General features: G+C 37.4%; 1 protein-coding gene across 12 annotated transcripts in view; it reads right to left on the reverse strand.

Annotated features, from left to right (window-relative positions):
- NCOA1 (nuclear receptor coactivator 1) overlaps nt 1–16,627 on the reverse strand; it is a 261,261-nt gene that overhangs the window by 81,394 nt on the left and 163,240 nt on the right. For all 12 annotated transcript variants that reach the window (XR_014254217.1, XM_082427427.1, XM_082427418.1 and 9 more), the window contains 3 exons: nt 8,029–8,206; nt 5,886–6,065; nt 4,498–4,593 (listed from right to left, as the gene is read on the reverse strand). Coding sequence is in view for 11 of the 12 variants with exons in the window: in XM_082427427.1 (XP_082283553.1) it covers nt 4,498–4,593; nt 5,886–6,065; nt 8,029–8,206 (454 nt within the window). In the remaining variant the exon portion in view is untranslated. The remainder of the gene's footprint in view (nt 1–4,497; nt 4,594–5,885; nt 6,066–8,028; nt 8,207–16,627) is intronic.

Raw genomic sequence — 16,627 nt, forward strand, 5'->3', positions numbered from 1 at the left:
TCTACATATACTAATGATTGGATCACTTATTGGGGATGGGAGGCAGAGATGAAATATATTATTTTGGTTTAAATTAATTTCCAATAATTAAGTGAAGAGAGTATGAGAAAGTAAGGAAGCCTTTCCTTTCCTACCTCCTCTTGGGCTATAGACAATATTGCATTTAAGAATAAAGACTGAAGGCAAAAAAAGGACAATCAGAAAAAGATAAGTGAGAACATTAAGATCTGCTAGGCATTCTGCAAACAGAACATAATGCTTTATAAAATTTAGTGGTGATTTGACATTGTTATCACATTTGAACAAGTCTCCTAAATGACTATGGAAGAAATCAGGCAAATTATTTCTTAATCAGGAGCCAATTAATCCAGTTTGTGATTATTCAGATCTGTTTTATTTTATTTTTTATGCAATCTTATATTCACACAAAGTAATATAGGTAAGATATATATATATATGTATGTGTGTGTGTATATATATATATATATAAATTAAGAATTAGATTAATAAGATGAAAACTTACAAAGCCCCATCCAACTTTAAAACTTGAACATTACCAATATCATCAATATTATTCAATTATGTGTGTACTCCTCACTTGTCACATCCCTCTGTCTTTATATTCTCCTGTATATCTAGATTGTTCCCAGTTTTTTGTCATTACAATCAATACTGCTATGAATATCTTTCACATTTTCCATAGTGCATGTGTGTAAGAGTTTCTCTAGAGTACATATGTAGGAATAGAACTGTTGAGTCACAGGTTATGTGAATGTTCAACTTTATAATATTGAACTGTTTTCCAGAAACTTATATAAGAGTTACTGTTAATCCAACATCCATTCCATCACTTGGTACTGTTGAGCTTCTTTATTTTTTACAATTAGTAGTTGAAAAATGGTTATGGTCTAACTTTGTATTTCCCTGATTAATGAGGTTGAATATTTTTCATGTTTATTCACCACTCAAGTTTCCTCTTCTGTGAATGCCTGGTTGTCTTTTCCTCATCTTCCCTTTTTTCACACAATCAACTCAAATCTATTGTACTGTTCGTGCCTCTTCATTTTAACTAATCTTTTCTTTATATATTTCTCTTGGTTTGTTTAGAAATAAAGTATTTATTAGACCTCTTTAACGTAGGGTCTTGAATCTAATATAACCAAGTATGTCTGATCAGGTTGTCACCCAAGTCTTGGCATAAATGTAGAAAGAAAATAAATTAAAACTTAAATGAGGGAATTTTTGTTATTTTAGAACAGTTTGGGGAAAGCCTGATGAACACTGTGATTGAAACTATAGATAATTTCAGATTTTCTAAGAGTTTTAATCATTCAATCTTTGTCTCATCACATAAGAGACTGAGTTCATTATAGCAGAGAATCCACTGTTATATAATCTTCAAATGCAATAATACTCCTCATATGCAGTGACTAAGCGAGGCATGTGTGTTTGTGTTTATGTGTTCAAGGTCAGTATTAACCCACATGAGAGCAAGGACGTCTGTAATTGTGGGACTGGAGGGGAGAAAGTGATTAAATTATCAGTAATGGTAACAAATGATCAGTAATGCAATGAGTATCTTAGGAGAGAATCATAAATAGGTTGATTTAGAATACTTCTCCTTGCTAGAGGAAAGTTTAACCAACCAACCAAACAAATAAACCACTGTTCAACATTTCCTGGTAGAAAACTTCTTTTTTTTAAGGGACATGAACCACTCCATGTAGAGTTGAAAGCACTACTAAAACTTAAGGAATTAAATATCTAATACTTATTATAGCTAGTTTATTATTTTTTATCTAAATCAACTCTATGATATGATGCTAATTTTATATTTTAAGAATACTTCAGGGAAGCAGCCGCATAGCAGCGGGCGGGAGATCAGCTCGGTGCTTTGTGACCACCTAGAGGGGTGGGGTAGGGAGGGTGGGAGGGAGGGAGATGCAAGAGGGAAGAGATATGGGGACATATGTATATGTATAACTGATTCACTTTGTTATAAAGCAGAAACTAACACACCATTGTAAAGCAATTATACTCTAATAAAGATGTTAAAAAAAAAAAGAATACTTCATATTTTTCTGGCATCTTTCTATTTTCTTTATATTTTCTCTGGTATCTTTTGTGTAAGAAGTGTGTGCAGTACAGTGATGCCCTTTAAATAGTGTGTCGGTGGAAGGCAATGCAATATAAAGAAAGAGTTCTATATTAGGGCCTAAAGATGTCTGCCCTCAGCAATTAGCTGCCTGGTTTTAGAAAAGTCACCATTCCCTCATTTGTAAAATGGACAGGCTAGATTCTGTAATCTCTGAGGTTCCCTCTAGATTTATAATTACTTTATGAGCCAGAGCTTAATTTTTTAATTTTTATAAGTTTATTCTAAAATCAAGTATATCTAAGATTTTAATGCTGGGTCCTTGGTCAGAAACAAAACTACCAGTTATAACACTGTTCCTATGGAAAAATACAGTCTTCTTTAAAACAATCTAATTTAGGATTCAATTTATAGAAATGCAATATGAGGAAGAGCTGAAATATACTGTTCCTAAATTATCCTCATAATTTTTAGGCCTCCCTTGTCTCCCACATTTATTCTGTGGCCTAGCCATCACCCTTTCCAACAGGCTTTTATTCTGCTATCTCTCAAACCCCTGTTTGGTTTTACTGACACAAAAGACCAGCTATATTTTTTAATAGACCCTATTTTTCCTTCATGCAATAATATTTTGGATTTTCACTAAGGGTTTATTAAATTTTTCCAGTGTTGTTCATTGGTGGAAAGTGGAAAGGAACGTGTACATGGTAGACTCAAAAAGTGAATGAATAAAGGTATTGGAATTGATCATTACTACCCTTAGATGCTGTAATTGTTGCTGTAAGGGTAGTAATTGATCATTACTGTAATAGATGCTGTAAGGGTAGTAATTGATCATTACTACCCTTAGATATCAAGCTCCTAGACATTCTCTTTGTTGTGTTCTATTGGGTTGGCCAAAAAGTGCGTTCGGGTTTTTCTGTAAGATGTAACGGAAAACCTGAACAAACTTTTTGGCCAAACCAATATTTTCTGCCCTAATTTATCCCCACCTACTCTTTAGTAAGAGCAGTTGGGAGTTTATCTTTAAGAACACAAGAATAAAGCACACAGTACAGGAATATTAGATTTCTGGGACTAAAAAATTAATAAATATTGTAACAGGATCTTGTAAACAATGGTAAAGTGAAAAAGTATGTTAAAACTAAACTTTCACAAAGAATAAAGTTAAAAAAAAAAAAGAATAAAATTTAGTCGAAATGATTTTTTAAATCTTGGTCTGCTAAAAAATCTGTCTGTAGTATCTAACTCTATTTTAAGACTCGAGTGGTAAGTAATACATATACAATTCTGACTGATGTAAAAGTATGAAAACCTAACATGACAAAGTGAAGATAAGATTAAACAATATAGGGGAATTCCCTGGTGGTCCAGTGGTTAAGGCTCTGCACTTCCACTGCAGGGGGCACGGGTCTGATCCCTGGTCAGGGAACTGAGATCCTGTATGCCGCGTGGTGCAGCCAAAAAATTTTAAAAATTTAAGAAATTTTAAAAATTAACAAGAAAGATTAAACAGTATATGAGAAATACTTTATAAATTATAAAGAACAGTAACAATTTGTTTTTGCTGAAAATCAAATCTGAAGTAGGCCTTTAAAAAGAAGGGCTTATTTTCAGGTATGCTCACTATTACTCCCTTTGTGGCTCTACTGCCCTTCTTCCAGTTCTAACATACTCCTCTGTCTTAGGGCTTTTTGCAGCTCTGCCTCCTCAGTCAGGAGCACCCATTCTGCACCATGCCCCATGCCCAACGCGCCCTTCCAACACCCACACTTTGCACAGCTGGCACAGCCTCATCCTTTGGGGCCTAGGGGCGCGATATCAGCTTGACAGGCCTTCTGTTAACCAGCTAATTTTAAAATAGGACCTCCCTATTAGCTTCCCTTATACCATTTCACACCTTTTCCATCAAAAAAGTACAAATCTGTAATTACATCATTGCTTTTTGCTCAATCAGGTACACCCTGAGCAATCACACATAGTGACAGGCACTTCTAGGAATTCAATCAGTATGTGCTGAATAAATTTAAAGACAAAGAATAAAGGGAAAAGGAAACAGCCAGATACATTTATGCACAATATTAAAACCACTTCTTTGTATCTGTTTATAAATAAATACATTAATATCTACATTGCCAAATTTCTTTCCATAGATTATGAAAAGTAATTTATAATCAGAATATAGATGTGCATAATTACAAAATAATGTTCTCCCCAGCACCCTGCCATAACAATGATGACAGTATCTAAAATGCACAGTATCAAGACCACATTGGAAATGTTTTCTGTACAGGACTAGTGAACAGAAGCTGAACAGCAGAGAACAGAGGGACACAATTAGTTTTAAGGGCATAGTCACATCATGAATACTGATAGAACATTCTGAACTTTGCAGCTAGTACCTGTAGTATCTTGCTTGGTCATAAAAGATTCTACACCCGTAATAGCTGGAGGCCGAGGTAATCTCCGTGCAATACAAATCAAACATGACTGGAAATCTGCCCAAAACAAGAAGGGGAAATTGAAGGAAAGAGGGTAGAAAGCGGTTCACATCTACCACCTGCCATTAATGGTTTTTATAAAAACAGTACATGTTATATGATCTGACACAATATTGGAGTCACTCTGATCTAATAGTATAATATTAGAAATAAAATTGCTCGCAACTAAAAACTGGCAGCTCCAGATAGAGATCTAGTTAGAATAAATTATCCCTTCCCATTGAATGTTCTTACATAAACTAGAGGAGACTGATGCATCTCAAGTACTTGGATGATAACAACCTGAAGAAGTAGTTTTGGCTACATTTAAGCAACATAGTGGTTTATAAAATACAGTTTTTTAGTCCGTTTCCTATATTCATTAATGGCTACAAAGATTATTCCTATAACCACTGTGCAGATAATAATTTATCATATGAAAAAAACATTTAACTGTTTCTGAAGAAGCATTATTTTGCCCTTGACAGAGGACTTCTATGTTTTTAGGATCTGCAATTTTTTTTGCAAGTCCCATTTCCAAATTTTTTTAAGAGGTTACACGCAATATCACACAACTAAATAAGAATTTCAGTCATATAAGACAGGCTTGCATGTGTATTTTGTAAAAAGTCCCCAGTTGATTGTGTCACCCATGCCCTGGTGAGACTCACTACATACACGGCCTTTTTTGCATCTGACTGACTTCTCGGCTGCTACCTACCCTAGTCCTTACTCCAATTTCCAATTTGTGGTGTTCTTAACTTAGCTCAGTTTAAGCTTGCATGGAAAACTCATCCACTGTAACAAATTTAACTAATACCATGTTCATACCCTGTTCATATTAGAGCTTCAGCTGTGTTTTCATCTGTTCATAAGCTTTCTCCTTATAAATTACCTTGTATGGCCTCAAAAATGCTAACTCTATTCTCCAGTGTTCCGTACACTCTAAGCTTGAAACTTTCTAAAAATCAGAGCTGTTCAACAGCCTGCTGCATCTGGTACATTTCCAACTGGCAGCAGTTAGTTACAGCTCTTATTTCTAGGCAGCAAGTTGGTTTGAATTTGACATTTTAGTGGGAATGTCAGCTTAAAACTGAGGATTTGGGGGCATTTTAAATGGGTAATTCTAGATGCTAGCAATTTTTTTCTTAAGTATTAAGAAATACAGAGCAAATTGAATTGCCACTATGATATATAATATAATAACCAAAAATACTATCTGAAGAAGGCAGTTTATAATCAACTTCCTCTCTGTTCCTAAAACCTTGGAAAAAGCAGTCAAACACCTTAAAATCACCCTTTGTCTTTACCTTCTCCATCCTCTTGAATTGATTTTGGCTGTGACACAGTGAAACACTGCATTACTTCATACCGCTGGCAAGCTTCCTGGTTCTCGGTGCCTGGCTCATCTGGAGGGTGAATTAGCATCCTGCAGTTAAAGGTATGGCTATTTCGTCGTGTTGCCTCTTGAGGCCAAGGAACTCCATTTACTGTGAAAGAAAAATTGATTATATGCCTGTGAAAAAGGTGAAAAAGTACAAACTCTGAAGATACAAAAGACATACCTTTACTCATCTGCTTAATTAGCTGCTCAGATTAAAAGACAGACTTCCTCAGATCCAACATTATCCTGAGGGAATAGGATACTTATCTTCCTTAGCAAAGCTAAATGTTTACCAATTAGAAAAATGTAAAATTTTCAAGAAATTGTATAGGATTTCCTCCCTCAAAGATAAGGTCTTACAAATACCTTAATTCATTAACAGCTTTTATAAACAGATAAAAACAAAATTAAAAATTAATAGCTTTAAAAAGTTAATAGCTTATTGCTCTTTTGCTCAGAATTTTACAGCAGTTAATTAATGAGCTTTTCCACTTGTTTCCTGCTATACCCTGGCAATGAAAAAAATGACTGAAAATCACAGGTCTGTTGTTAGGCAAGGGTTTTAACCTGGTAGGCATGGATGCCTAAGGATGGCTTGTGTGTGTGTGCACATTTTTGGTTGGAGGAGTCAAAGTTTTTCAAATGAGCCTGTGAGTCAAAAAAAATATTTAGAATAGACAGAGACCAATCTTGGTTTCTTAAATCATTTTTTCTTGCTCTTTATTTTATTTACACAGTCTGCATGCTACAATGCCTTGAATATAGTGGGTAATCATTACATAAAAATGACTGTTAAAACAGAAATGTTACCTGATTCAGTATAAGAAAAGTGAATTCAGTTATAGAGAAGATAACTGTACATTTCAAGTGAGAATCACTGTGTGGCGGGTCACCATTTCCCAGTTACAATGTTATATTCAAACCATGGTGGCAGTCAGAGGGGTTTTTCAGCTATTCTCTCCCCATTCCCAACAGTTTTCTTACCGTAGACTCGCCGTTGAACCTCCTTCCTTTTTACTATCTCATCACTCTATAACTGTTAGAGGAAATCATGGAAACAAACCTATACTGGAGTAAGGAGTCTTGGTTCGTCTTTGAACTAGCTGTGAGTTTTGGGTTAATGACTTAATCTTTGCCTTGTCTTTAAAATAAAGCAATCCACTGTATTATCTCTAAAGTCACTTACACTCTAGAATTCTGTAACACATTAAGACCCCTTGGTAACTCAAGTATCAAACTAGCGATTTTAAGAGGAACAATTGTTTCAGGCTTCCAGTTACTATAAACACATACTACTCTTTTCCAAGAAGAAATAGGCTTCCACTTCATTGAGTGAACAACATAGAAAATTAAGAGCTATGGATAACATTTTATTTGCATGTTTCGTTTAGTTACATAGGATTTCTAGCCAAGACTCTCCCCCAACTTTTGGAGCACATACAGGCTAAAGACGAGGCACATGGTTTAGTGAACAGAACACAAGCTGGAAATCAGGCCCCATCCATACTCCCAGCTAGGCTCCTTTAGCAGTGAACAACCCATCCAACCATACTTAGAACTACTGAGTTGAAACCACTCACATCCAAAAATGTTAATTTTAATAAGTATGTAATATGAAGGGTATTCCTTCCTCCCTCCTTACCCTCTTTCCTCTCTCCCTCCCTTCCTCCCTCCTTCCTTCGCTTTTTTCTTTCCTTTGAGCAAGGTGGTAGGATACATTATATACATTTGTCTCTTCCTTGTACATAATTGAAATTGAAAACAAAGGGAATTCCAAGCAGAAGCTTCTTGTGGCAAGGCAACTAACTGCTCTGCCTCCTAACACTGTCACATAATTGTGACATAATCTAGAGGAAGAGGATAAAAGGAATGCTCTCTATCAGCTATTTGATGACACTCCTCCTCCATATTTAATCTCAGGCTGAAATTAAATTTTAAAATATTTTTAGTATGTTATTATATATATTAGGATAATACTATATATTATAAATATAATAATATATTATATATATTATGTGAAGGGAAGCTATAGAGAGTTCATATTCTTTTAAAAAACACATTCCTTTTACCTAGCGATTTTGGTAGCAGATTCTTCACAAATTCCGCATGATCACCCACATGCAGTATGCTGTAGACACTGGTATTCATTAATTCCTCCTGATTGTAACCCAAGTAGCTGGTCACATTTTCTGACACAAATACAATTCTCCCTTCACAGTTCACAACAAAGAAAAATCCATCCAAAGCCTGCAAAGCCAAAAAAACGATTAAGAGGTTATGGTTAAAAGAGAGAAGAAAAATACACATATACATTTCTCTACTGAAAAAGAGATTGGAAATATATGCCAACTTAAAAAAAGGGGGACTGAATAGAAGATTTAACATTGCATGTTCTCTGTGGAGGGAACAGGATTTTTAAACAGACTGTACACTCATGTTTCAAGTAGGCATCAATGAATATGTCAAACGTCTTCCTTGGAAAGAAATTTTATGGCAGCAAATGTGAAGTAAATGACTGACCCATTCAGTCAGTCATAAACATCTGTAAACTGTAGGTTAAGACCTGGTGTCTACCCTCAAGGAACTTGCAGTGGGGAGAGAGACATAAGCATAATAAAATACCAGTGAGAAATGCAGTATCAGAGCCATACACAGACTACTCTGTGAGCACAAAGAAGGATACTTATTTGGGGTCGAGGTGGGGGGCAAAGAAAGGCTCCTTACAGACCCTGATCTGAGTTATAAAAGGCATAGTGGAAGAGGGGAGGAGGAATGAGGCAAGAACATTCTAGGCAGAGGAGAGAACATGGCACATAATGGAACAAAAAAGCTATTTGGAACTGCAGGAGCACAAGGCACAGGCAGGCAGTGAGTCTGGAGAGGTGGACAGGAGCCAAATCACAGAGGGCCTTCTATGCACTGTGATGGAGCCAGAGACCTCCAAAAGAAGATGTACATGCCCCAAGGGGACATAATATCCACAGGGGTGCAGGGAAAAGAAGCCGCAATCTCTATTTATAGCATAATCTAAAACATAAGGAAGAAATTAAGCTTAATTAACATATTGACACCCTGGTGCCTCACTCAGTCTAGTCACATATTACAAACCACGGAATCTGAGAGAAGATCCAGAATGCAGAGGTTGACAGCGGTACCTTATTTATTATCTTTCTGTTTATCGCAACATATTACAGTTTACTTGCTATAGAATGTATACAAGCAATAAAAACAAGACCTTTAAAAAGTAGAACATTTATAGAATTTTGTAACAAGACGTAACCACCCTTTGTATCATACAGGGGTTTGCTGGTTACTGGTGGCAAAAGACTTAAGCCATCCAGCAATGTTGATGGGCTACCCATTTTTGTTTTTGCAAAAGGTTAAGTGTCCCAAGTTTGCTGACCTTTTCTATGATGCTGGGTGCTAATGATAATATCCTACTAAGCAGGTAGTTTCCAAATAATAAACACACCTAATTTTGTTCCTTCAGGGTAAAGATGAAATTTTAACAATGAATAAAAAATAAACTGCTTTCAAAAAGACACTTATGCTATAGAGACAGCACATGAAAATGGATGTTTTGAAATGTTACCACAGTCATAATTTTGTTGCTGAAAATGATGTACACCACTTATAAAAATTATCTTCTCAGTGTAAAACATTTAGAAACAAAACCTTTTCCCTGTGCAAAATTCTTCCAATAAGAGTTTCAATGGGCTTTAAAAACCTGTGTTTTAAAAAAGGAAAATTCAACTCCTTTTGATTAATTTGGAGAATCACTATTTGAGATCAAAAAAGATGGAATTCAGGGAATTCCCTGGAGGTCCAGTGGTTAGGACTCGGTGCTTTCATTGCCGGGGCAGGGGTTCAATCCCTGGTCAGGGAACTAAGATCCTGCAAGCTGCACAGCGTGGCCAAAAAAAAAAAAAAATGTTGAAATTTGAAGAAAAACCTTTGCATAATTGGTAGATAGGATTTCAAAATGAGTATCATGACTTAGTAAACTCATCCAATGATATATTTTTCCATTTGTATCTACCTCATTTTTGTGAGGTGTTTTTTACAGCTGATAATTTAAGCCAAATATTAAAATAAACTGAACTTGAAACTACATCTTCAAATCACTGCATCCCAAAGCATTCAACCAAGATTTTAAAAAATAATGAAGTACAGCATTGTTCTCATTAAAAATACTGCTAATATTTTCTTTAACAAGAACAAAAAGAAATAAAACTATTTTTATTCCACCTGACTGTTGTGACTATTTTTCATTTAGTTCATAATGCAAAGAGGAGAGGGATGTGATTAATAATCTAAAAACCTCAACACTAGATAAACCCTTTGGTAAACTATTTTGGATTTAGATGAGCACAGGAAAGCACCCTCATATCTAATTGTTTTCTTAAAGTCAGATTAGCTATAAATTTCATAACAGGTGATCTATATATATATGTATATATATTTGTCTGGCAGTTTATATTAAAATAGGGATAACTGAAATACAGACATATTTTTTAAAAAGAAGATCTAAATATTCTTTAAAATGTTCTTAGCTATTAATTGCATCAGTGTAAATACAATTTAACTTTCTTTTTTCTTTTTGGTCTCTTAAAAGAGTTTAATAAAGAACAGTTTGGGTATAACAAAGTATCATAGTTCAGAGCAAGAAACAGGATTGATATCAAAACACAGGCAAGTAAAAAAACTTGGCCATTTCATGGTGAACCACTTCCAAGGGCCACACCATCCAGCTTCTAAAGCACTACCTTCTTCTATTTTCCATCTAGTTTTCAGGGTGTCCTTTTTAGCTCCTTGCTCTCTGCCTCCCTAGTGACACTGTCTATCTTCAAAGCCACAGTTTCCCTTGCTTTTTTTTTTTTTTTTTTATAAATTTATTGATATTATTTTATTTATTTTTGGCTGCCTTGGGTCTTCATTGCTGCGCACGGGCTTTCTCTAGTTGCAGCGAGCGGGGGCTACTCTTCGTTGTAGTGCGCGTATGTCTCATTGCGGTGGCTTCTCGTGTTGCGGAACACGGGCTCTAGGCATGTGGGCTTCAGTAGTTGTGGCTCGCGGGCTCTAGAGCGCAGGCTCAGTAGTTGTGGTGCACAGGCTTAGTTGCTCCACGGCATGTGGGATCTTCCCGGACCAGGGCTCGAACCCGTGTCCCCTGCATTGGCAGGTGGATTCTTAACCACTGTGCCACCAGGGAAGCCCTCCCTTGCTTTTTTCACTCTCCATGTCTGTCTCTATGTCTGGAAGTTATCCACTGTCTGCCGAGGGGCTGGGAGAGATTGAGACCCACTCCTGGGATCATCTCTGCCCAATCTGAAGACTGTCCAGCAGTGGGCACAGGGCTGGTGCTGCAGACCTCGAGCACCAGCAAGGCCCAGGGATTCACCTGGACTACTCGGTGCAATTATTTTTAAGGCATTTGTGAAATCCAAAGGATTTAAACTTCCTTTGCAGTAGGCCTGGAGTCGCTGCAGTCTCCTGTTTCCACAGACTTTCTGGGACTTCTCCAAGTTCTCCCATTGACTGCACCTGACCTCACTGCCAAGCTGGGAAGTTATTCTAGTAGCTGGCTTCTGGAATATGCAGCTGGTCAGCCTTACAGGGAGTACAGAACTTTCACCAGGTCTCTGTTTGGCCTTGGTTACATGGACTCATCGTTTCCTCTGAGAAGTCTGGGCATCATATTTCTTTTGAGCTTCTCCAGAAAAGGTTGGCTTGGAAAGCAGGATAACAGAGGCTGCCCCACAGTTGCAGAGAGGTCCTGCTGAACTTCTCCTGAGATACAGACAGCCTGTCCTGTGCTAGAAAGGCGTATGTTTTGTTTTTTTTAATTATAAATGAAATATAACTTAAAACTTTTTTTATGTATGAAAATTAAGTAGATAGTCTAAGATCTGCCAAAATCCCACCCCCAAGAGATGGGTAACATTTCAAGGAATCCTTTGAGACTATTCCTATGAATATACAAACATCTTTAATTTCTAAAAGTGTGTCTGATTAATATAACCTGCTAATACTTGTTCTTATCCTACAAGTTTCCCTCATGTGTTGTGCATATAATTAATTTCCAAGTGTGCTCCTAGGAAGGAATCTTCCTGTTTCTCCAAGTCCTGACAGCTGGGCTGACACTGAGCTACACACAGGAGATGATAACAAATGCCACTCCATTCTGTACAGCATCATCAGTTGGAGGGGTTTTTCTCTCTACCCAGGATATCAGTCTTTGAAGAGGACCACGTTGGGTGTCAATGCAGGGCTCACACTGGCCAGGGCTTCTCACAGGGCCCTCGCTGTAAATGACTACACAAGCTTCACTAAGTAACACCTAAGTGTCAGTCACTGGACAAAGTTCTGGGAATAAAACACATATTCTCAACAATTTTATAGTCTCTGAAGGGAAAAAAACAAGTACGTGTAGTCACATTGTAGTACAATGGAGGAATTCATAAAGGTTAGGCACAGAGTGAAGCACCCAAATGGGCAAAGGGATGACTGTTGTGGGTAAGGTTTCCTCGGAGGAGGCCACATGACACCTGAGTTGAGGCTTGAAGGACACAGCAGTAACTCGGGTGGGCGAGGGGTGGAAAGAACATTCAAAACAGAGGAAACAGCTCAGAGGTTTAAAAAAAGAAAGAAGAAATCACCTTGTACGTACTTGTCATATTTGTGTTATATTTAACAATAAAAAGTTTTTTTGAAAAAGCTTCAAGGAAAAGCCAAAAAAAAAAAGAAAGAAAAAAAGGCCACGGGGATCATCTCGAAGGCAATGTTTTTAAGCAGGAGACTGACGTGATCTGCTTTAACAAAGATCCTTCTGGCAGGGGGCGTGGCATGTGCACTGGAAGCAAGCAGACAAACTGCAATGCTATTGTGATACTCCAGTTCAAATGCGAGCCCAAATCAAGGCAACGGCAGTGGAAGTGATGGAAGAGAACTCTACAGAGGCAGAACAAACAGCATTTGGTGATCTCTAGCAGCTGTGGGAACAAGCACTTGGGGTGATCCTTCATTAATGACTTTAGGGTTCTGGTAGATAAGTGCCTTTCCCTAACAAAGGGGATTCAAGTGGGAAAAAAAATCTAGTTCTTAACTTTTTGACGTTCCTTCTTTTTTCAAACAGGAGATAAAGGGATCAATTATAAATTTAGTTTTAGAAATGTTATATTTGAAATGACTGAGGAACTTTCTGGTAGAGATGTTCAAAAGGCAACAGGATATGATGAAAGGGAAGCTGTGAAAAGAGATATGGGCTAAAGACAGACATTTTTGACTTACAGGTACATACAGTATCATTTAGTTTTTGTTTAACTACAATCATCTTTTCCCCTACCACAGAATATCCGATTTCCTTTGAGGAGTTACTTCTTCCCCATTTAATAAAGTCTCGTGGGATTCTTTTTTTTTTTTTTATACTTATACTTTTTTTTTTTAAGTTTATTTATTATTTATGGCTGTGTTGGGTCTTCGTTTCTGTGCGAGGGCTTTCTGTAGTTGCGGCAAGTGGGGGCCACTCTTCATCGCGGTGCGCGGGCCTCTCATTATCGTGGCCTCTCTTGTTGCGGAGCACAGGCTCCAGATGCGCAGGCTCAGTAATTGTGGCTCACGGGCTTAGCTGCTCCGCGGCATATGGGATCTTCCCGGACCAGGGCTCGAACCCGTGTCCCCTGCATTGGCAGGCAGACTCCCAACCACTGCGCCACCAGGGAAGCCCCCGTGGGATTCTTAATCAGGCCATTGGGAAACTTCCTCCCTACACGTGAGCCTTGAGAATTACAAAAAGAACGAACATGGCTGGAACACATTCATTCTGGCAGCCGGGCACTGTCCAGATGGGTCTTTTGAAGAGACCATTCATACAGTTTCTGCTTTCTAGCCTCCATAAGATGCCTTGGTTTCACCTTATTTCTAAGCACAGTTCTGTGGTATCCAAATAGCATCCCAATAAATTCACATTTGCTTAACTTAGTCAGAATTGGTGTCTGTTGCTTCAAATCAGAAAACCCTAATTGGTATTTTACACACACACACACACACACACACACACACACACACACACACATGAACACATCATATAGACAGAGACATAGATGTTGATAAAACTGTCCAGGAAATGTGCACAGAATAAAAAACAAAAGGAAAAGAGCCAAGGCCAGAACCTTGGGGGATGCTAACATTTAAGAGGCAGGTAAAGAAAGAGAAATCTGAGGAAAAGGCTAAGGAGCAGCCAGAGAGGCAAAGAGATAGTTTTATAAAAGAGGCTCATGAGGAGTTTTAAGGAAGAGGGAAGTGGGTGGTCAACAGTGTCAAGAGCCACAAAGCAACGTAAGGAATGGTATAACATGAGGTAAGGAGGCCTGAACGCACATGCAAGGTATAGGGAGACTTCTGTGACTAAAGCAGAATTTTCTTGTGGAGCAATAGGAAATAAGCAGTGTTAGAGTCAGATAATGCAGAGCTCTGAATAGGAGGTAGAGAAACTTAGACAGCAAAGAACACTGGAGAATGAGGAGCTTTAAAAAAAAAAAAAAGTCTATAAATTCTAATACCACTCTCTTTTGTTTTTGTTTTGGCCACACCGCACGGCATGTGGGATTCTTAGTTCCCTGACCAGGGATCGAACCTGCGCCCCATGCACTGGAAGCGCAGCATCTCAACCACTGGACCGCCAAGGAAGTCCCACCACTCTCTCTTTAAGAGTGAGGAAATTACCTCCAATACCTTTATTCTTAACTCGTGCTACCTTTTTATGTTTAAGAAAAAGGAGGGGGAAATATATTGAAAATTGTATGGTGAGAATTTCTCACAATATGGTGGATATTTGGTCACCTTCTAGATGTGCAGATCTTCCACCTGAGCAGGCCCCTCTAGACTGATGTCAAATAGAACTTTCTGCAATGATGGAAATGTTCTCTTTCTGTGTTGTCCGATACAGTAGCTACTAACCACATGTGGGTATGGAGCATTTTAAATGTGGCTGGTGAGAATTTTTCTCACCAGACATTCAGCAAAAATGTCTGAATTTTTCATTGTATTTAACTTTGAATAGCCATGTGTAACTATCTTACTGAACAGTGCAGCTCTAGACTGTAGCCTGGATAAGTCAATAAACAATCTCGTGGTGGCTCTTCTACCACTTCTTCTCTTAGCCGCCCTGGATTAGATTTCATAAAGTTTAAGGCAATGAGGCAGGATTGGGAGATACAGAAGAAGGGTTAGAAAAGGTTGTCAATGAAAGCAACTTTGAAGTCTATAAAAGTAATTGTATTTTATAGTCTCAGTTTCACATCTGTATAGCTCATAAATAAAAATATTATTAGCTCCTTGAAGTCAAGAACGTAAATACATTTCTATTCTGAGTTTTTGGAACTTCTAATTTGATGTGTGTTTTCATATATGAAAATGCCTAATGACATGTAATTCATGTGTAATGTTGTGTTACAGTTTTCCTTTGATTCATAGTGGTTTTCAGGGTAATAATTTCATCATCTAAAACAAATGCTTTCTTCTTATAGCAGTTTTGAATGGATGTTTTCCTGTCGTTTTCTGTTCATTTTAAAGTGTTATAGATTTTTCTTACACAGAAATAACAAATGTCTATGTAAATTAAAGCAGTAGTGGTATTCTCTGGCTCCAGTTGTGCTGTTTTCAGTTTGTGGATCATCTATTTGCTCTCCTTATTGATCTCTGTGGTTTCTGAAGAACCTGTGGTAAAACTGGGATTTAAATGACTACCACTTCTCTACAGGAACTCCACAAATCTCAAGGACCTCTATATCTTATACTTTTTCAGTATCTCAAATGGCATTATATGCAGAAAATACATTTCATAAATATTTAATGAATTGAAAGGAAATATAAAGTTCTTAGGCCAGTTTTACACTTAGGGACACTGAGAAGGCAGACAGAACCGCCACAGAAAAACTAGAAGATATGAAGATACTAGTCTACTGATCCTGCAGAGTAGAGGAGACAAGCAATAAGTGCTAGGATGGGTCAGGTCTCATCCTAGGATGGGAAGGGCCCAAGTGTAACCAAGTAGCAGGATGGGGACAGGAACCAAGGCCGGGGAAGAGATGGGATAGCGGCAAATGAGCCTAAAGTACTTTTCTTTCTTTAACTTATTTTCCTCTAATGGCTTATATTAAAAAATTTAAAATATAGCAAAGTTGAAATAATTTTGTAGTGAACATCTGTATATCCACCACACAGATTCTACCATTAACATTTTTACTATACTTATTTTAACACTATTTCCAAAAGGCAGTCATGTGTCATACAATCAATTTAAGGGGTTGTGAAAAGAATAAAAACATCAGAGTCCATCACATGTGGTGGCTTTCCCCTCTCCCAGTTATATGTTATACACTCACCCAGAGAGTAGTTTCTATCCAGCTTCAATGGCCAATGTTTTTTATATTTTACAACACTATAAAATATGGGCTCATTCCCCTAATAAAAATCATTAAAACCAACAGCCTAAAGTAACAAAGCGCTTGTATAACTTGGAGGGGAAAAAGGAATTTAGGTTTTGAGGGGGAACTTGCTAACAGGAGAGTCAAAAATATTTAGCAGCCTGTTAAAAGTACAGGAATAGAGTTCGGAAAGAGGTTAAAGCAAGAAGTACATATTTGAGGGTCATCTCTAAAGAGATAA

Source organism: Balaenoptera physalus (assembly GCF_965194825.1).
Source record: "Balaenoptera physalus genome assembly, chromosome: 15".
Classification (NCBI taxonomy): domain Eukaryota; kingdom Metazoa; phylum Chordata; class Mammalia; order Artiodactyla; family Balaenopteridae; genus Balaenoptera; species Balaenoptera physalus.